This window comes from Mus musculus, chromosome 11 (assembly GCF_000001635.26).
Source record: "Mus musculus strain C57BL/6J chromosome 11, GRCm38.p6 C57BL/6J".
NCBI classification, from domain to species: domain Eukaryota; kingdom Metazoa; phylum Chordata; class Mammalia; order Rodentia; family Muridae; genus Mus; species Mus musculus.
The window spans coordinates 114,850,612-114,872,617 of NC_000077.6; the positions used below are offsets into that span (position 1 = coordinate 114,850,612).

At 50.5% G+C, this 22,006-nt stretch overlaps 1 protein-coding gene across 8 annotated transcripts; it reads left to right on the forward strand.

Moving 5' to 3' along the window:
* The first annotated feature begins 538 nt into the window (after positions 1–538).
* Positions 539–22,006, forward strand: Gprc5c (G protein-coupled receptor, family C, group 5, member C). 8 transcript variants are annotated; one of them, XM_006534164.4, is made up of 5 exons: positions 539–632; positions 12,856–13,935; positions 16,014–16,108; positions 17,885–18,034; positions 19,710–22,005. In XM_006534164.4, the coding sequence occupies exons 2-5, from the start codon at positions 12,888–12,890 to the stop codon at positions 19,740–19,742; spliced, it is 1,326 nt and encodes a 441-aa protein (XP_006534227.1). In that variant the 5' UTR covers positions 539–632; positions 12,856–12,887; the 3' UTR covers positions 19,743–22,005. The 8 variants fall into 8 exon arrangements, with proteins under 8 accessions (XP_006534227.1, XP_030102156.1, XP_006534226.1 ...); XM_006534163.3 differs by lacking the exon at positions 539–632 and adding an exon at positions 653–962; NM_001110337.1 differs by lacking the exon at positions 539–632 and adding an exon at positions 921–1,275 and having other exon boundaries at positions 19,710–22,006.

Here is a 22,006-nt window from a genome sequence, read left to right on the forward strand (position 1 = left end):
CCAGCTGCCTCCCCCCTCCCGCCCCCCCGCCCCCCCCCCCTCCTCGCGGGAGCCCAGGATTGAGCAAACACGCCCTGCAGCCTGCCCAGCCACCGGCTGGCTCCGACCGCGCTCCTGGCGATCCCCCAGGCAACTCGGCGTCGCGAGAACCCGCACCCTGAGACCCGACTCCCTGCCCTCCCCCAGAGTCCCCAAGGCCCCTGTCAGGCCCAACAACCTCTCCCTTGCTCTTGCGACTTGTCCCCTACGGGGATACAGCGCAATGCAACCAGACCCACTCAGTGCTCCAAAGACAGCACAACTCACTCCCGCGGGATCCCAGGTCCCCAGAGAAAGTGGCCGGAAAGAAAAAAATCTCTTGTTTACTGGGCCAGATAGGCCTCAGCTGGGATTCGCTTCCCTATTTCTGCGGTTTCTTTTCAGCAGATTCCCGGGGCTGGAGGAGAAAGGGTGGATCCGCCCGGGCAGGGAGTGGGGGTGTGGTTCAGGGGAATCTGAATTCGTGGAAAGGTCTTCAGACTTCGGGAGAGGCTGGACTTAGAGTCAGCAACAACGTGGCCAGGAGCGCACAGACCACAGGGATCCTGTTAAACACTACCTCGGGAACAAAACTGAGAGGCTAATTAGGACAGGTCACCACAGGGAACCGGGACGCGGGGAGGGGAGCCCGCGTTGTAAGAAACTCGGGCGTGGGGTAGTCAGGCCGACAAAGACTCCGGCCAACAGCCCGCAGGGGTTCTGGACTCAGTCCACAGATTTAGGGACGTGCGCCGTGACATTCCCTCGTGATCTTGGAGACTGGGCTCTTCGGGAAGGATCACGCACGAAAGAGGAGGACGCTCCGTGTGCGCTGTGTCCACGTGTGCAAGCTCGCTAGGGGAGGGGGCGCGGAGCCGTGACAAAGACGGACTTTGTGTCCTAGTGTGTTCCTCGCTCCAGCCCGGAGCAGCGAACTGTGCCAGGCATGTGTCTCATGGGAAAGCCAGGACGAAAGTGACAAAGGTTGGGTGTCTGTCACGGGTAGACGCGCCAAGGTGGCCACCGTGAGTCTGTGGGTGCGTGCGATCGCTGGGAGATGCAGCCTAGGGGTGTACTGAGCTGCACCCCGAACCTCTTTCGGGAGAGAAAGGCGAATCCAGAAAGTGAGTACGCGCAAGTGCGCGCGCGCCCGCGTGCGGGGGCGTGGCAGTAAACAGCAACAACCCACTAGTCAGTTTGGCCAGAAACTCCGATCGCCTTTCCCAACCCGAAAGTGCGCGTCGGCCGAGCCTGGAGGTGAGTCGGAGGGGGCAGGGCCGGGCGCGCTTTGTTACTGGGGATTAGGATTGCTCGTACCTGGAGCGCTGCTGGCCCCGGAGGAGCGCCGGGAATGGAGGTGATGTCACGGTGATGCAGCCCGGCCCACCCTGGCCGAGAGAGGGGAGCACTGTGCCTGGGGAGGCGGGCGGGAGAGCGAGCCACTGAGCGCGCTTAGCTCAGTGCTCAGTCGGGGGTCCCTGGGAGGCAGGCCCCCGCACCTTTGCTCAGGCCTGGTCACCCCCCGCCTGAACGGGCTCTGGCCCCGCGCCCTGCTTTGAGTCCCTCCTACGCCCGCCGGCGCCCTGCCTGGGGCCGAAGTTGGCTCTGAGCGCGGCGCCGGAGCGGGCTGGCTGCGCGTCCCAGGTAAGGGCTGCTGCCTCGGCGCTCCGCCCTAGCCATCGGCCCGCAGGAAGGGCTGGGTCCAGCTGGCTGGGAAAGGGAGAGGGCCGAGGCCCCCGGTGAAAACCCAAGGGGTGGGTGACGATGCACCCACTCTACAAGTTCGCAGAAAGTTTCCAAACCCGAGCCAGCTGGGGATTTAATGGCTCGGGGAAGCCAGGTTCTGCGGCCGGGGGTGTTCCGCAAGGGATCTTAGTGTCGGAGAGCTGTTCCTCTATCCACTCTCGTAGTGGGAGGCTACGGTCGACTGTGACTGTAGGTTGGCTTCCTTTCCTTATTTCGCGGCAGTGCGTGGGGAGGGCAGGTTTCTGTGACCAGAGGGATTAGGGACAGAGAGCCTGGTCCTTTGCTCTTTCGGTTCGAACTTTCAGGGGCGTAGAGTGTTGACACAGTCCAGTTGGAATAGGGAGGTGAAGGCTCAGGATCTCTCCGCGGGAAGTTTGGAATTTCAGAGGCCTACGGCGCTTCTCCGTGTAGAGGCCTATGTTCTGGGTCCCACCCCTTATTCACCCCTGGTTTTTCCAGAGCGCTTTCCGTTTCTACTTCGCGCCCACACGTTTGCACTTACAAAGTTCTAAATCATTCCTTAAGATTTCACGATCTTGATTCTGAAGTACAGACACGAGAATATATAGAAGCGTGGCTTTGTGCTCCTGGAGAACCCCATCCCCCCAACAAGGTCTGTTCTGTGGCTGGGAGGGAGTGCTGCTGGCGATGGGGGTGGGGCACATTCCAAGCGGAGAGCAGACCCTTGATTGCTTAGAAGATCTAAGACTCGGCGTGCTGGGGTATTTTGGTCCAGTGAAAGGGAGGACAGTAAACGGGCTGTGGGTCCTCCCGTGCCTTAGCATCTCTCCAGGTCCGTTCTTACCGGGTTCGTAGACCAGCCTACTGCTTAGAGGGCCAGAGGGCTGAGACAATAGGACTGACTTGTCCAGAAAGGAGGAAGTGGTGGATAAGAGGATGGGGGAAGGCTGGACAAGTGTCCACCCAGCTTTCCAGGTCAGCTGCTGAGGGGACGCAGCCAGGGAGGAAGAAGGATGCTCTGTGGTGCCCCTGGCTGAACCGTCCCTACATCCAATGGGGCCCTAGGTGGCCATGGTCTTTGGTTTGAGTCAAACTCTGTAGCCTTGATCCTACTAGATAGCCTTCTTTCCCTTGGTGATGTGGTGAGTGTGTGTGTGTGTGTGTGTGTGTGTGTGTGTGTGTGTGTGTTGGATGCTGATTGGAGATGGAGAGATGAAGGGGTTGTTCTTCTTTCAGAAAGGTAGGAAGGGGAAGGTCTACTTTGCCTAACCTGCAACTGCTTAAAACCGGCCAGGGCTGGTCGTCAGCCCCCCAGCCTTGCCCAGGCTTCTCTGCTCCCTCTGAAGTCAGAGAGAAGGAGGGAGGGGATGTTGGACCTTGATTGCACTGCCCAGAGTCGGGGGCTGGGTCATCTTGACCCTGAGGAGAGGCTGAGTGCTGAGGTGATTAAACATAGTTGTAGGATTGATTCTAGGGAGGTGAAGTTTAAAAGCCTTTTTGTCCAGAAAATAATCTGAAGTAGAGTCTTGGCTGCAGCTGTTAAAACTTCTAGGGCCCTGTCTTACTCCTGGTAGAGATGGATACTATACCCTGTGTTCGAAGAACAGAAGATATTGTGAAGATACAAAGTCTCTTCACAAGCCCTCAAGACTTAGACCTGGTAGGGAGGACATATGATTCAAAAGTTCAGGCTCAAGAGCTTGATATAGGCTCAGTCTAGATGTAGAGTATGTGTTTGTGTGTGTGTGTGTGGGGGGGGGCAGTCCACAGCAGGGAGCCGGGTACACCAAGAGCTATTTAGGCAGAGCTGGTCTCACCTGTCTACCTTTTAGCCACCATTTTAAAAGGTAGCAGGTGGCTTAAGAGCAGCGGCTGGTCTTGCAGAGGACTGGGATTCAATTCTCAGCACTCACGTGGTAGTTGATAACTGTTTATAACTCCAGTACTGGGGATGCTCTTTTCTGTACCACACATACAGACATATAGGCAAAATATTCATACACATAAACAAAAAAAATCAAATGAATCTGGCTGAATCTGTACTCCTGGACTAGAGGACTGGTCTGAGCTCTTCTGTGCTTTCTTCTCTTCAACTGTCTTCTTGTTGTTACTGGTTTTGTTTGAAGACAGGGTCTTACTGTGTGGCTCTGATGGTCCTGGAACACACTATGTAGACAGGGCTGGCCTCAGACTCAAGAGATCTGCCTGTCTCTGCTTCCTAGGTTTAAAGTCACTATGCCTGGCTCTCTCCCACTGTCTTGCTCACCTCAGGGACCTCTGTCCCACAAGGGGGAGAGAGAGTCCAGCCCAGCGTCCCAATTTCCCGTCTTGACTGTTTCCACCCCCCCCCCCCACACACACACACTCTCTGTTTGCGGTGGAAGCAGGCAAATGAGGCATTTTAGGGCAGGGACGGTACGTCCCAGGGCAGCCCAGTTTTCCACGCTGGTGGTTTGGTGGCAGAGGTGAGATGTGAGGGACAGGTCAAGGCAGAAGCTGCTGCTCCTGTAGCAAAGGTAAGAGGAAGTAGAACAGAACCATTCCCTAATCCTGGCCCAGTGTCTGTGGGGATGCTGGGGACTTCACCTTCTCCCTCTTCCCTGGGGAAGGAAGCCAGGGCCTTGTACTTGGACATGCCCACAGTGACCTACATCCCCAGCCTTGGGATGACTTGGCTGTTATCAGGTATAAACCTGTAGCATGGCCTGTGGCATCCTTTCCTCCTATATCTCCCAAGTCCCCAGATTTGTGTGTGTGTTGAGGGAGAGGGTTGCAAGGGGTGGGGGTGGCAAGAATCTTCCAGATCTGGCCATTATGGTGCTTCCTTTGGCCTTGCTCCTTACACTGGATAAACATTGGCTTCAGTAAATAGATTGCTTTGTGCTTTTGTGCCAGACACTTCTCTGAAAGTGCAGCCACGATCAGGTTCAGTAGGCCCTCACTCCTGCCCACCATGGCTCACACACTCGCCACCACGCACAAGGATTTCTTTCTCTCACTCAGACTTTAGGGGCTGGACTCAGGGTATTGACATCTATTGTTGTTTATTAGCACAATTTTTTTTTTTTAATTCATTTACCTCTATTAGCAGTCTTTAAAAAAAGATTAATTTCATGTGTATGGGTGTTTTGCACACATGTATATCTGGGTACCATGTGTGTGCCTTGTACCCAGAGAGACCAGAAGAGTGTGTCATATAGTCTCCTAGAATTGGAGTTACAGATGGTTGTGAGCCTCCATGTGGGTGCTGGGAATCAAACTCAAATCCCTTGGAAGAGTGTAACCAGTGTTCTTAACCACTGAGCCATCTCTCCAGGTCCCTCAGCATTAGCGTTCTTGGTGCGGTTTTGCTAAATACGGAGTAAAATGCTTTATGTGGTATTTTCAGATTGTATCACGAGTCTTCCTGTATTGATCTCCACCTTATTTTATTATTATTTCATTTATTTATTGATTTACTTTTTAGTTTTTGCATATGTGTGTGTGTGTGTGTGTGTGTGTGTGTGTGTTGGAACACATGGAGGCTAGGGACAACTTACAGGAGTCAGTTCCGGGTCCAGATAATTAAACAAAGGTGGTCAGGCTAGGCAGCAAGCACCTTTACCACTGAGCCATCTTGCCTGCCCATTATTTGAATTTTTTTCATTATTTGAATTTTTAATAGATTATCTTTAAACAGGCATAATGGCCGTGAACGCCTTTAATACTAGCACTCAGGAGGCAGAGAAGGATCTCTATAAGTTAGAGGCCAGCCTGGTCTCTAGGGTGAGTTTCAGGACAGCCAGGGCTACATAAGGTGATCCTGTCTTGAAGTATATATATTATATATAATTATTATTATTTGGCAATTTCATGGATGTAAACAGTGCATCTCCCGCAGGTGCCTCTAGCACATTCCTTTCCCTACTTCGTGTTCTTCCTTTTTTCCCCTCTTGTTAATAATCTACTAAGCCTGTTGGAACATTGACTGATCTTGCTGGCTTGATCTTGTATTGGTATAATGGCTGCAGTGAGTTCCTGGGTACAGTGGCCATCTCATGTCTGGAAGTCAGCCTTTCTCAGAACGCCTCCCATCCTCTGGCTCTTTAGCTGTCTTCAGACACACCAGAAGAGGGCGACGGATCCCATTATAGATGGTTGTGAGCCACCATGTGGTTGCTGGGAATTGAACTCATGACCTCTGGAAGAACAGTCAGTGCTCTTAACCTCTGAGCCATCTCTTCAAACCTCCACCTAAGTTTTTGAGACAGGATCTCTCACTGAACCTGGAGCTCACCAGTTTGCTAGACTGGCTGGCTCACAAGCTCCAGGTGCATACTTTACAAGATGGTGGAGATCCTAACTCAGGACCTCCTTGTTACACAGCAAGCACGAACTGACTGACATATCTCTCCCTTTTTTGAGGTGTTAGGGGATCAAACTGAAGGCCTCATGCATGCTAAATATATGAGCCACATCCCTAATTTCCGATAAAATGCGTTTGACTAGGTCTTTTCTTCTTGCTCCTTATTCTCTGTCTTCCTGGAATACTTCCTATAAACAGCGCATTTATCTGTATCATTTTTTTTGCATACCTACCAATCTTAGCTAGCATCAGGCCAGCAACTGTATTTGACTATCTCTGTGTTTTCCAGAACTCTAAAAGCACTTGGGCCTTGCCTCCGGAGATACATAGTAAATACCGATAGGTTCAGAAGCATTGTCTAGTCTATCTATATCCCTACTCATCTCTCAGTGTTGGACTGAACCTAGGGCCCTCACATAGGCTAGGCAAACACTGTCCTGCCAGGTTATGTCCCGCTCCCAATCGCTTTCCATAAACTACTGGCCCAGGGAGGTGGGGTGAGAAACCCTCCCAAGGGCTGATGCTTCTTGGTTGTTCTCAGGGTTCCATTCTAAATTTGTGGGTGTACCTCACATTCTAGCTGTTGTCTGTTTACTGAAACACCGGATATTTAGGATCCTTGATCTTGTTACCTATGACTTATTCTCGGATGGCTGGGCATGGTTCCTTCCCTATTAATTCCTGTGGACATTCTCTTCCCAGTACTTGTAAAGACCAGTGACACTTATTGATTTACCAATACACAGTCTCGGTGCAGGGACCGTGAACTTTTGCATTAGAAATGGAGAGCAACTAGCTTTAAAAATGGTACTTATTTAGGGAAACAGCTCTATACTTATTTAAGTACTCATATTCTTTTAGGAGTTAAAGGTAGCTGAGGAAAAGCCAGGAAATAGATGCCTGAGGCTACATGAATTTTTATTTTACTATTTTTATGTGTGTGCCCATGGGAGTTTATATGCACCATGAACTATGGAGGCCAGAAGGGGGCATTAGACCACAGGAACTAGAGTTACAGAGGATTGTGAGATGCTATGTGGGTGCTGGAAACCCAACCCATGTCCTCGGTAAGAGCATGTTCTGCTCTTACCGACTGAGCCAGCTCTTCAGTCCCCTCCTTTTTGAGACAGGATTTCTTATGGCTCAGACTGATATCTCGTTTATTGTATAGCTAAGAATCTGGACTCCTGATCTTCCTGCCTTCACCTACCAAGTGCTGTGATTACAGGTGTGTGCCACCATGCTGAACCTTGAAATTTTTTTAAAGGGCAAAAGCTGGGATGGCCAAAGTGCTGTAATCCCAGCACTTTGGAATTGAGGCAGGGGGATTGACACATATTTGCAGCTACTGCAGGCTATCACTTGAAATTTTCAATAAATAAATAAATAAATAAATAAATAAGACAAAGAAGAAAGACGTTATTATGATGGGATGGTTCAGTGGCTAAGAGGATTGGTGACTTTCCCAGAGGACCCATTCAATTCCCAGCACCAACATGGCTGCTCACAGTCACCTGTAACTTGAATTCCAGAGGCTCTGACAACCTCCTCTTGCCTATAGTATGGAACTGTGTGGGTATATTTGCAGGCAAAACACCCATACACAATTTTTTAGTAAAAAGCAAAAGAGGGGCATGGGAAGAAAATGTGAAAAAACATAATTTTTATTATGTTAATTTTATTTAAATTCGTGTTTCTTTTCCTGTTGTGACAAAATAACCAACAGAAAGCCCACTTAAGGAAAGATTTGTTTCTGCTTTGGGGGGGGGGTCAGTTGGTTACATTGTATCTGCAGTCAAGGAAGCTGAGAGCAGTGAATGCTGGTACTTGGTTCACTCTCTCCTGTCTCCTTGGAAACACCAGCCAAGGAGGGAGTGGTGCCACCCACATTTTAGGTGAGTCTTCACTTCAATTAACCTCAGGCTTGTGTCCTTTTCTCTGATTTCGTGACTTTTTATTTATCAGTTATGGTTAGATATTTTCTATCAAATGGAACGTGACATTTTGTATACATAAAATTAGCCAGGAAATGGTGGCTTCAGCCTATATCCCCCATACTTAAGATGGTTGAGGCAGGAGGATTACCTCAACTTTGAGGCCAGCCAGGAAGTAGGAAAGCCCTGCCTCATAGTACCATGCCTTTGCTGGCCACTAGTGGGTGCTGTCATCCAAGGAAAGCTTGGTTGTTGGCTTCAGGGACCTTCCTCCTGCTTAGGCATAGAGATACTTCATTTATTTACTTACTTACTTATTTTTCCTCTTTTTTCTTCTCCATGTATCCCTGGCTGGCCTGGAACTAACTATATAGATGAGGCTGAACTCAGACCTACTTACCTCTTCCTCGAAAGTGCTGGGGCTAAAGGTGTGAGCCACCATGCCTGTCCAGCTACGACTGGTTTCTTGAACACGTGAGATGGCTTACAGAGTATGGGGCTTTATAATGGCTTATTTTAGAGTCTTTAAACACTGTGTTAGAGCTCTATTTTTCCATAGCCAGACCAGCTTATAGAAGAGTTTATTGGTGTTTGCTTATAGTTTCTGAGAGTGGGGGTCCATGATCCTGGTGAAGAACATGGCAGCAGGCAGGCAGGCAGGCAGGCAGAGATGGTGCTGGAGCAGTAGCTGAGAGCTCACACACTTATCTTCAAACCAGAGGCACAGAGATCTGACTGGGGAGATGGCCTGAGCTTTTGAAAACTTCAATCCCACCCTCAGTGACACACCTCTTTCAGCCAGTCCACACTTCCTAATCCTTTTCAGTTCTAGGAAGGAACAAGCATTCAAATGAAGGTGCCTGAAGGGGCCATTCTCATTCCAAGTAAATGTAAAGTTTTTTTTTTTTTAAAGATTTATTTATTTATTATATGTAAGTAAGTACACTGTAGCTGTCTTCAGACACTCCAGAAGAGGGGGTCAGATCTTGTTACAGATGGTTGTGAGCCACCATGTGGTTGCTGGGATTTGAACTCTGGACCTTCGGAAGAACAGTCGGGTGCTCTTACCCACTGAGCCATCTCACCAGCCCAAATGTAAAGTTTTGAATGGGAAATTTCTGAAGTGCATCTCTTTTGAGGGGCGGGGCCCTAGCAGTGCTAAGGCTGGAACCTAGAACTTTGTACACATGGCAGGGAACTGTTCCACCTTTGAGCTTTCTCCCTAGTTGCTCAGATTTGATCTTGAACTTCCCTTCACCGGTGACACCCTTCCCTTCACACAGTGAAACTGTTCAAGGCAGCTAACTTTGGTTTTCTTCTTTGGCACAAACCTACAACCTTAAGTATGGCTCTGGTGAGCACGTGGGGTGATCTGTTACTTTTCTGGTGTTAATAAATTAGGCCATTTTCCCCTTTTCACTCCAATGTCTTCACATCTTCCATTAAAGGCTGATCCCCTTGGGGTCTTGTTGTCTTTCCCCAGTTCTTGGTGTGTGTGTGTGTGCACCCTAATATTAGCTTTTGCTGTTGCTGTTATGGTTAGTCAATTACTTTGGTTGTTTTTGTTTTTATTTTTCTGAGATGGTTTCTCTTATATACTCTTGGCTAGCCTAGAGCCACTCTGTAGACCAGGCTGGCCTCAAACTCACAGAGATCCTCCTGTCTGCCTCTGGGATTAAAGGTGTGTACTACCACACCTGGCTCTTGCTTCCCCCACCCCCTTTTCTTTTTCTTTTTTCTTTTTTAAGAGATTTACTTTCATTTTGTGTGTGAGTGTTTTGCCTGCATGTATGTCTGTGCACCATCTGCATACCTGATGCTGGCAGAGGCCAGAAGATGTTAGATTCCCTGGAGTGGAGCTGCAGATGGATGTGAACCACCTCATAGGTAGCTGGGTACTCTGGATGAGCAGCCAGTTCTATTAACCTCCGAGCTATTTCTATAGCCTGAATCCACTTATGTTAGGAGTAAAAGTGGAAAACCAAAGCCAGTCTTGCCATCCATCCTGTGCTCTCGGGAGACTGACTCACAGTCAGCTGGGGTTATATAGTGAGTTCTGGCCAGTCTGGGCTACGTAGCAAGACCCTGCCCTATGAACAAAGAAAGAAAGAAAGAAAGAAAGGGGCACATAAACAAACCAAGGAAAGCAAGCCAGGAAGCAGCAGCCTCCATAGTCCCTGCTTCGTTTCTGCTCTCCAGGTTCCTGCCTTGGGTTCCTTTGATGAGGGACTGCGCTCTGTAAGCCAAGTAAATCCTTCCTCCTCAGGTTGCTTTTGCTCATCCTGTTTTTCAAAGCAACAGAAAGCAAATCAGAACAGCTGAGAAACGAATCCTCAACTATTTCTTTTCCTAGCTGTAGGTTATTCCTGCAATAGGTGCTTGCTAAGTACTTTGATTGAATTGAGGAACGCACGGCTACGTGGCTGTTAGTCAGGGTTCTCTAGAGAACAGGTCTTACAGAATGAACATATAAAATATATATACACATATACACACACACACACACACATATACACACACACACACACACACACACACACACACACACGGCTTACAGGCTGTGGTTCAGCTAGGCCACTAATGGCTATCTACTAGCAGAAGGTCCAAGGATCCAGGAGTAGTTCAGTCCTCGAGGCTGTATGTCTGGGCAGGTCTCCAAGAAGTAGGCTCTAATGGACTCACCAGTGTGAGGAAGGGCAAGCAGGCAAAGAGAAAGAGCTTTCTTCTTCCTCTTCCTTCTCTTCTTCCTTCTCCTTCTTCCTTCTCCTTCTCCTCCTCCTCCTCCTCCCCCTTCTCCTCCTCCTCCTCCTCCCCCTTTTCCTCCTCCTCCTCCTCCTCCTCCTCCTCCTCCTCCTTCTCCTCCTTCTCCTTCTTTTCTTCTGTGTTCTTTATGTAGGCTCCCAGTAGAAAGTATGGCCCAGATGAAAGCTCTTCTCACTTCAAAGATTCAGGATGAAATGATTTTTTTTCCATTTTTTATTAGGTATTTAGCTCATTTACATTTCCAATGCTATACCAAAACTCCCCCATACCCACCCACCCCCAGGGATGAAATGATTTAATTAAGGAAAAAATTCCGCCGGGCATGGTGGCAAACGCCTTTAATTCCATCACTTGGGAGGCAGAGGCAGGAGGATTTCTGAGTTCGAGGCCAGCCTGGTCTACAGAGTGAGTTCCAGAGCAGCCAAGGCTACACAGAGAAACCCTGTCTCAAAAAACCCAAAAAAAAAAAAAAAAAAAAAAAAAAAAGAAAAAAAGAAAAAAATTCCACTTACTGTGCTATGGTGGAAGGATACCCCAGGGTTGGGTGGCCTTCACCCTCTCAGAGGAGAAGGAGACAGTGTATGGGGGGGGGGGAAGTGGGGGAGATTGTGGGAGGGGCAGACTAAGAGTTGGAGCAGTGATTGGCCTGTAAAGTGAATAAATAAAATAGAAGGAGGAGGAGAAGATTACTCACAGGTGTGCTTAGCCATTTGGATTCTAGTTAATTCCAGATGTAGTCAAGCTGCCAACCAAGAGTAACTATTACCATAAACTATGGCATTTCCAGGACTTAGCTGATGGGCACCATGTCTGACCTGAGCCCTGCAAGTCCCAAGGCAGAAAGGACGGTGCTGAGTAGTGGTGTGTTTGGCTTCTAGCTCCAAGAGCTCAGAGAATATCTAAACCCAGGTTTGATGGGTTAAGGAGGGCACTGAAAGGTCATTGTTAGATTTCAAGGTTTATTATTATTGTATGTTTATATGTGGATATACATGCACCATGCGTGTACAGTGCTTGAGGAGACTGGAGTTAGACCCCTGGCACTGGAGGTCACAGACTGCTGTGACTCATCATGCAGGTGCTGGGACTCAAACTTGTGTGACCCATCATGCAGGTGCTGGGACTCAAACTTGTGTGACCCATCATGCAGGTGCTGGGACTCAAACTTGTGTGACCCATCATGCAGGTGCTGGGACTCAAACTTGGGACCTCTGGAAGAGCAGCCAGCATTCTTAACCACTGAGCAGTCTCTCTAGCAGTTAAGAAGTTTGCCTTTTTCCATGGTTAGGAATAGGGATGGCAGCTGGGTGTAGTGGCTCATACCTTTAATCCCAGCACTTGGGAGGCAGAGGCAGGCAGATCTCTGTGATTTCCAGGTCCTCCTGGTCTAAAAAGTGAGTTCTGAAACAGCCAGGGCTGTGACTGTAGATAGAGAGAAACCTTGTTTAAGAAAAGGGGTGGGGGTGTGTGTGGTGGTGGTGCTAGAGAGATGGCTCAGTGGTTAAGAGCACTGTCTGCTCTTTCCAAGGGATCTGCCGCCCTCTTCTGGTGTGTCTGAAGACAGTGACAGTGTACTCATACATTTAAAAAACCTAATTAAACACACACAAAACAAAACCACCAGCAACAAACAAAACGAAAACAGGAATAAGGATGACAGATGGGTCTCATCTCTCCACTCAGATAAACCTTCGTTACTTTTAGGCTAAGGATTCTGAAGAGCTGGACGGATGGTTCAGTGGTTAAGAACATGCGTTATTCTACTAGAGAACCTACATTCAATTCTTAGCACCCATGTAATGGCTCACAACCAACTGTAGTTCCAGTTCCAGGGATCCAGCACCATCTTCTGGCCTCCACAGGCACCGGGCACACACGGGTACACAGACATTCTTACAACCGGAATACCCATACATGTAAAATACAATTTCTAAAATTAAAGATACATAAAATAAGAATTCTGAAGCCTAGAAGAACATGTCTCCTGATCAACTCTTTTTCAGGATGGGGGGGGGGTGAGGAGGGGATACCGTGCTCACTGATGTCTGACCTTGGAGGACTGATTCTGTCTGTCCTTCCTGTCTCTAGGGACCCAGCTGAAGCCTGGCCTGGGAGCCAGGATGGCCACTCACAGAACCTTGCTGATGTGCCTAGGACTGCCTCTCTTCTTCCCAGGAGCCTTGGCCCAGAATCATGCCCCACCTGGTTGCAGCCCAGATCTGGATCCCCTCTACTACAACCTCTGTGACCGCTCGGGGGCCTGGGGCATTGTCTTGGAGGCAGTGGCTGGAGCAGGCATCATCACGACATTTGTGTTAACCATCATCCTTGTGGCTAGCCTTCCATTTGTGCAGGACACTAAGAAGCGGAGCCTCTTGGGGACCCAGGTGTTCTTCCTGCTGGGCACCCTGGGTCTCTTCTGCCTCGTGTTTGCCTGTGTGGTGAAGCCGGACTTCTCTACCTGTGCCTCTCGACGCTTCCTCTTTGGGGTCCTGTTTGCCATCTGCTTCTCCTGTCTGGTAGCTCACGTCCTTTCCCTCAACTTCCTAACCCGGAAGAACCATGGGCCCCGAGGCTGGGTGATCTTCACCGTGGCGCTGCTGCTCACCCTTGTGGAGGTCATCATTAACACCGAGTGGCTTATCATCACCCTGGTACGGGGAGGTGGCCAGGTTAGCCCCCTGGGCAATGTCAGTGCCGACTCGACCATGACCTCTCCGTGTGCCATCGCCAACATGGACTTTGTCATGGCTCTCATCTACGTAATGCTGTTGCTGCTGACGGCCTTCCTAGGAGCCTGGCCCACCTTGTGTGGCCGCTTCAAGCGCTGGCGGAAACACGGGGTCTTTGTGTTGCTCACCACTGTCATCTCCATCGCCATCTGGGTGGTATGGATTGTCATGTACACCTACGGCAACGAGCAGCACCATAGCCCCACCTGGGATGACCCCACGTTGGCCATTGCCCTCGCTGCCAATGCCTGGACCTTTGTCCTCTTCTATGTCATCCCTGAGGTCTCACAGGTGACCAAACCTAGCCCAGAACAGAGCTACCAGGGGGACATGTACCCGACCCGAGGGGTGGGCTATGAGACCATCCTGAAGGAGCAGACGGGCCAGAGCATGTTTGTGGAGAACAAGGCATTTTCTATGGACGAACCAGCCTCAGGTGCGGCAAGACGTCGTGTGTGTGTGTGTGTGTGTGTGTGTGTGTGTGTGTGTGTGTATCTTTGTGGGTGTGGGTGTGTATGTCGGGGAGGTGTGTCTGTGTGGGAGAATAGACAGGATCTCACGTAGCCTGGGCTGGTCTTGAACTCACTACGTAGCTGAGGCTGAACCTTGGAACTGCTCCTTCCTTCTCCTAGTTGCTGGGATCATAGGTATATGCCAGTATTTCCAGCTTTTGGGTTTTGTTTGTTTGTCTGTCTGTCTGTCTGTCTTTTGTTTTGGTTTTTGAAACAGGGTTTCTCTGTGTAGCTTTGGCTGGCCTGGAACTCAAATCTGTTGACCAGAACTCACAGAGGTCTGTGTGCCTGTGCCTCCCGAGTGCTGATATTAAAGGCACACACCACCAATGCCCATTTTTCCAGCTTTTGTTTTTTTTGTTTTTAATTACACTTATTTATTGTAGTCAGTTATTTCTTTCCTACCATGTGGGTTCTGGAGACTAGACTTAGGCTGCCAGGCTTGGTGGCAAGCTCCCTTACCTGGCTGTTGCTGATTTTCATCCCATGTCTTTTACTGCTGACCTTTCTCTTGAGAAAGATGTCTGTAGTTTTCTGCTTTAAAACCCCTTTATCTGGGGATGGAGCACGTAGGCAGTGGGAAAGTTCTTCTGTAGCAGACCTGAGACCCCAGTTCAGTTTCCAGCAATGCTCACCATGCCCATATTGACCTCAACAGCACATTCCTTAACTGGAAGACCTGCTGTGTGCTGGGCTCTGTGCTAAGATGGCTTGTGGCTCACATCTGTGCTAAGACACAGGGCTTGTGGCTTACAAGCTGTAGCCCTCCCTCTCAGGCATGACCAGAGCTCTGCAGGACCCCAGCTGTTTTATGTTGATGATGACCTGAAGCCTGGTTATCACATACTGGTTCTGGGATCTCTGACAGAAATTCAGTTAAGAGGCAATAGGCATGTTAGAGTCAGCAATCCTAGCGTCTTCTGTGCACACCGGGCTTCATACTGCTTTGTGGAAGGCAGTGGCACATACGTAGTCTGTGATCCACACCATGGAGATGACGCTTTCCCCACAATGGGGTGGTTTCTGGCACATAGAGGCATTAAGGTGTCATTAAGGAAGCCAGAAAGCCAGAGGACCTGGGCAGGTTCTTCGAGGTGTAGCAAACTCTGCCCTAACCCTCGCTCCTCCCTCCATACTCCGTCAGCAAGCTGGAGCGTTCTTGGTCTTTTTCTTCTCATAGAGTAACTTCTAGGCTTGTCAGTATTTTATTTATTTCATTCCCCCCCCCCCCAACACACACACAATGGGAAAATCAATAGCATGAACCCAGCACTTAGGAGTTCAGCACAGGCTATAGGGTTTCTCAGCCCTGTAGGAGACTGCTGAATTCCATATACCTGGCCACCTCCAGCTGGTTAGCTAGCAGGTTTCCTCCAGTACCCCAGCGGTGCCCAGCATGGGAAACCCACACCAGAAGGTGCAGAGAGTTACAAATCTGTCTGGGTACTTGCCAGGGGGCCCAGGGTAGGTGGGGCACGTAGGCTCCCTGGCTGGGCCTTGTGCCGCTGTAGTGTGATACCATAGCCACCCATGCTCTGTGAGGACATGAACACAAAAAGCTGTGGGGTTTCAGCTGTATTCCCCTTGCGCCTGGCAGTGGGTCCATGGTGGTAGAGGTGGGGGCTGGAGGCTGGCCATCTTGGAAGGCATCCCAAGGCCTGTGTGCCCCTCTTGGCCTCTGGCCCTGGGGGTGGATAGGGATGTGAGGGTTGCTGACAGCGTGTTTTTCTGAGCTATGGGGAAGGGTGTGTGTGTGTGTGTGTGTGTGTGTCCATCCCACAAGCAGGAAGCCATGCAGTACTTTTCTGAACATCTAAACAAAAGCACACCAGATATGGGAAGGGGCACCAGGTCCACTGACTCACTCACAGGTCACCACCGGTCAGGCCCCAGGACCCCATTTCCCTATGCCCAGGAGAATTGCTTGGTGTGGGGGAGGGGGAGACAGACAGGAGCTGAGAGTCCTGAAATCTTCAAATTTTGAGCTTGTTTTTCCCTACAGCAAAGAGACCAGTGTCACCTTACAGTGGCTACAATGGACAGCTGCTGACCAGCGTGTACCAGCCCACCGAGATGGCCCTGATGCACAAAGGCCCGGTGAGTGGGTCCCTCAAGGTTCCTGTGAGCTGGCTGATAGCCACAGTTTGTGTGTGTGTGTGTGTGTGTGTGTGTGGTAGAGAGGCTGTGCAGGCTGGATTGAGGCATTAGGGTATGGTGAGCTTCTCCTGGGGGCATTAACCCTACCAACCCTGGGCTCCAGCACAATGCAGTGGGACCTACCCTGAATCATTGGCGTCACCCTGAGGCCCAGGCATGGTGGCACATAGCTGTAATTCTAGAGCTCAGGAGGCAGAAGCAGAAGGCTCATGGTGTTCAAGGGCAATCTCTGGCTACAACCTGCACCACCAGCCTGGGCTATATGATACCCTATTTCCATGTCTTGACCTTATATCTCTCCTGAGCTCTGGGAGCAGTAGTCCATTAGCTACGGGGCTGTGGGAACAGGAAGGAGGTGGAGTAGACTCCCACTCCATATGTGGTCCTCCCCTCTGCTGGCAGTGACTGCCAGAGAGGTCAGCGACCTGCCTTGGCAGGATTCTGGGAACAGGAAGCCAGGAGGTCAGCAGGGTGCTGTTCCCATCCGTTCCCCACCTCTCCGCCTGGGAGCAGGGGGTGGCTGGCTGGTGTGTTGGAGCCTTCCAGCCCCAGCTCTTTTCCAAGGGTGAAGCTGTACCGTGGAGCAGAACCGGGCGGTTTCCATTCACACCATGAGCCCCGTGGAGCTGGCCCAGCCCCTCTCTCTCCCAGTTTGGAGGGCAAGCTGAACTGGGCTGCTGTTCCTGCTTGGTTCTCACACCCTGTGGTCCCACAGGCCATCGGAGTGAGCAGCAGTTGAGAACTTGCTGACAGTGCAGATTGGGTCTGAGGTGGACACAGTAATGTGACTTCCGTGTTGACGGTGGGGTTGGGGGAATCTGGAATTGGGGGTGAGGGTTGACATCACCTGGTAGCTTGGGTTCTACCTAGAAAAGAGTAACTCCCCAAGGCAGATCTGTAGGGGACTTCGGGGCTTTCCCATCCCAGTAGTTAAACATTTGCCAGCCTATCTCAGGATGGGGCCCAGCCAGGGAGTTGAGCTTAACTGGAGGTGGGGCTTTACAAACAGTCCTGATAATTTTGGTGCGTTCCTGACTTGAAGATCCCAGATCTAAGTATCCTAAATAGCCAGCATGGTTGGATGTTCTAGGAAGGGACACACCACCACCACCACCACCACGACCAGCACACACACACACACACACACACACACACACACACACACACACACGATCCTGGCAGCTTCAGAGCTTTGGTGGTAACATCTGTCATACACTGTGATAAGACAGGTGGGACCACCCCAGGGGTTCATGTTCTTTCCAGGTAGAGCATTTGGGGCCAGATTTCTATGAACCAGGACCTAGCAGAAGGGTAGCAGGTATTGCAGTGACATTTTAGGGACTCAGGTAAGACACTTGGAGGAAGGAAGCTTGTGCATGATAGCAGTCGGTCAGTAGAGCTCAATGTGAGCATCTGTCTGCTAGACCTGAGGTTTCCCCAAGAACCTAGGAGCAGGAACTCAGAGACAGGGTCTCCTGGGAAGCCCCGATGTGGCCAGGGACCTTCTTCCGTACTCAGAGGTCCAGTTCTCTATTTCCAGAGATAGAGTCATCCATTCCATCCTGCCAACAGGGCCCTGGAGGAATGGGGGTGGAGGGGTCAAGAAGTGGGAGCTGGCAGGCACAGCCCTGCAGGAAGCTGGGTATTTGTGCATTTGCCCTGGCGGAACCTGGCTCCTGATGCCCTGACTGTGAGACCGCCTGTTCTTCCTTCCAGTCTGAAGGTGCATACGACGTCATCCTCCCACGGGCCACCGCCAACAGCCAGGTGATGGGCAGTGCCAACTCAACCCTGCGGGCCGAAGACATGTACATGGTCCAGAGCCACCAGGTGGCCACGCCACCAAAAGACGGCAAGATCTCTCAGGTCTTTAGAAATCCCTACGTGTGGGACTAAGGCAGCAGCTGTGGCCAGGAGGAAGCAGGTTGATTTAGAGAGGGCCCTTGGGACCTGGTTTGGGTGAGGGACCACCAGGGAGCCCATGCTCTATGGCTCCCTTCCCTTCTTACTGGTTCAGGGTAGCTTATGCCTCAGGGTCAGAGCCCCTGATCTGCTGATGTTTGGTTGGGTGTCCATGAGGGCCCCTCCCACCCAGTATTTGTGGAGTCCAGGCGCCTGCCCTGTTTCATGCCAGGGCCACCTCTGGTGATCTAACTCTATCCAAATAGCGTTCTGCTTGGGATGGTGGCTGGTTCTATGCCTACGCTCTCCGGTGACACCTATAAGCCTCCATTGAGCTCAGAGAGGATGCCTTAGGCTGGATCCTGCTCCTCTGTGAGGAGTAAGGGTGCCTAATAAATACATTTCTGCTTTATTAGCTCTTGCTTTGGGCTTGTGGTTTCTGACTGGGTTCTTACTTCCCGTGACTCCTTGCTTTCACTAAGGGGATCCGTGGGCCTTCTTTTTTCCTCATATCCAGTTCTTAGGGCTGATGCTCTTGGGTTCCTGTGGTAAGGGGCTGGCGCCTCCTCCTGGGCAGGACTCTCTAGTGTGTCTACCATTGATTACCATCAGAATGAGTATCTGGGCTCTTCAGTCTGGGGTACAGCTCTGCACCTGGGAGTGTCCAAACGGTCTCATCTTCCACTGGCTATATTAAGAGACAAAATGGGGGAGGCAGACCCACCAATGGGAAGTTCTAGGGTTAGGAGGGGATCTGTTCATCTTGGCCTCTCCCTCAGGAAGTTAGCATGCTTTAGAAGGTGAGGCAGGCTGCCATTGTGCTCCAGGCTCTGAGATCATGCTACACTGCCTGAGTAGGTTGGCTTGTAGTGAGTCTGAATTGTTTACAATGGGAGTTAACAAGACAGTCAGGCAGGCAGGCAGGCCAGCCATGTGCTTAAAATTTGGGGATCAGGAAAAGTCTTCCCCCAACAGCCTAGGATCATTTCCATGGATGGTGGGTATGGGGGGCAGGGGTGTGGGAGAGGTCAACCAATAGGACAAGACCAGTCTTCTTCATTTCCAGAGCCAAAGTCTCAGAATGCTGTCACTTCAGGGTTATATGGGACCTTAAAAACAGTCAGTGCTCTTAACTGCTGAGCCATCTCTCTAGCTGCCCCCCAACCTCTTTTACAGTAAGCAAAGTGACACAGTCTTGCCATAGAGCCTCTAGGTGGCTGGACCAAGACTGATATCCCCAGCTTTTGTCCTTGGCCCTCCCTGGGAGAAGCCAGACCAGTGGCCTGGGCTCTGAGCTGCTTCTGTTCCTCATGGATGGGACAATATTCTGAACTTTGGATGCCAAGTCCGGATTCTTCAAGGGGACTTGAGAGCCTGCCCATCCATGTTTGTCATGGACTAGCCAGAAGCTATTTTCTGACACCAGTTGTAAGGGGAAAAAATAGGGTTGTTTTGTTGTTGTTGAGAGAAAAGGATTATTGGAAGAAGACTCCAGACTTCTCCAAACGTCTATATTTAGATGGCATTGCTCCCTGAGGACTGACTGAGACTTTAAATTTTTCTCTTAGTCCAATTCAGTACTTGGGCTGTGAGCAGTAGAATCCTCCATTTTGACATTTGTTCTTTCTGGTTACTTTAGGATCAGTCCCCGACTAATAAAACAAGATGGTAGATGCCCTCTTCCCTGGACCACACCTCATCTGGATCCCTCAATGCTCTGCATCCATCTGAGCAGGGCCAGCAGCTTTCCCACCTGTCCTTGGAACTGGGAGGGACCAGAGGCCACCAATTTGAAACAGTGGACTGAGTCGGGACCTTGGGATAGGCCTGAAATATGTGACTGGTGCTCATAGGGCCACCTGTCCCTTGCCCATCCCAACCTCCTGGTATCCAAGAAACTGCAGCTACAGGGAGTGAACTGTTGACTCCCATCTCCTGCCTTAACACATCCCTCAGGTCACAGTGTCTGTGTTCCCATGTGGTTCTCCAGGTTGCTGTCTCGCTGTGAATGTCCAGTGTGTGACGGACCTTCTTGGCCATGTTGGTGTCCCGTCAGCATGTCTCACAATGGACATCAGGTGAATCTTTGTGAGTCTTTGGAGACAAGCCACACAACAGAAGTTGTCCCTTACCCTACTTAGGGCCTGCTGCACCTTCTAGGAGGTCACTGGCTAGTTTGGGCAGGCTGTTTCTCATGACCTGAGGGTCTCAGGTCCCAGCACCTTTGAATCTGGATGGAGTCTACTATACCTTCAGTGGGTCGTGTCCCCTCACCAGGGCAGGACCAGTCGGCCTGTTCTGTCCTCCCCACTGCCCATCACCATTGAAGATGGCAGTTACACTGGTCCCATCTGAGGAAGCTCTTCTTGTCCAGCCCTGCCACACAGAGAACCCACATCAGAGTTGAAGAGCCCGTGGGCCACAGTGGTGCTAGGGTTTTGCACCGTTTGTATCTCAGTTAATCCCCTGTTTGAATCTCCCCCAGTCTCCTTTTGCCTTCTGTGCTAGCTTCCTGGGGTAGCTCCTGGGACAGGTGCAGATGTGGATATTGCTGAATTACCTGGATCTCACAGGTTCTGGAAGCACCTGCTTGGGCTACCAGGACATACGTGGGGTCTGGGAGTTCCCTTAGGACATGTGGGTGGAATTCAGGGCTGCATTCTCAGGGTGAGTTGAACCTTTCCTGTGTCCGACTGGTGGGATGTGCGGTCCAGGACTGTAGATCGCTTATGGAAAGACGTCTTAAGTTTCTACCTCAGTTTGGGCAGCAGCCGTCCTTGGGACACATGGACATGATCTGCTGCTTTCAACATTAGAGGAGAGTCCTTGGCCTTAGGACATGCACCGGAGGCACCCGATGGCCACCCAGGTCAGAGAGGGCCATTTTCAGGCCTGCAAGCTGCTGACACCAGTGGCTGAGATGGTGTCATGGTACCAGACCCTGGACTCGAGATCTCCAGAACATCATTCTTTGTTCTACTTTTGGGTACCAGACAGAGCCTCTTCTATACCCTTTCCCCCAAGTGTGCTAACTTGGCCCTCAGCCCAGTCCTGCTTAGTGCCAAGGTAGAGGTAAAGATGAGTGGATTCCCAGGATAGCCAGGCACTCCATGCCTAGTTCTCATGCCATCCCCAGCAACCTGTGCCTTTTATCATTGGATGAAAGGTTCCCACAGAGTAGGACCATACCTCCAAATGATACTCCTCTTGCCCTCTGCTGACTGAGGATGCTTGGTCCTTCCACAAGGGAACCGGTCTCCATGCACCTCACACTGTTCTTGATCTAGAGCCCCAAGATCTGCCGCAGTAAGCGAGGGACTAGTTTGCTGTCTTAAATGAGTCCTTTAGGATGCAGAAAGCCCCACATCCCTAGGTGTGTAGCCTGTGGTGGGTGTGGCTGTGTTTATAGCCCAAGGCCTGCCTGCACCTGAAGCTGAGGAGTGATTGGAGGCTCCTGGAGGATGTAGGCTATTTGGGAGTGTCATGGTTACCCTTCATGGCAACCCTGCGACTTTTAGTTCCAGTTCCAGTGGAGAAGTACATTTTTCACTTGGGAGGCAGAAGCAGGCAGATTTCTGAGTTCGAGGCCAGCCTGGTCTACAAAGTGATTTCCATGACAGCCAGGGCTATACAGAGAAACCCTGTCTCAAAAAAACAAAACAAACAACAACAAAAAAAAGTACTTTTTTTTTTTTTTTTTTTTTAGGAGGGTTGGGGGCCTCCAAATGAACAGCTCTGTATCATACACAAGCCTTGAGTGGGAGACATCAAGTAGGTCCAGGCTTGATCCAAGCTCATCATTTGCAGGCCACTATCCCTTAATAAATGTCACACGGACCCTATTAAATCCTATAGTGGATGTAAAGGGAGGCTCAACCTTGTAACTGCTCAGAATTAAACGACTGCCCTTTCTTTGTGAGGGGTTACTGCCTCTGT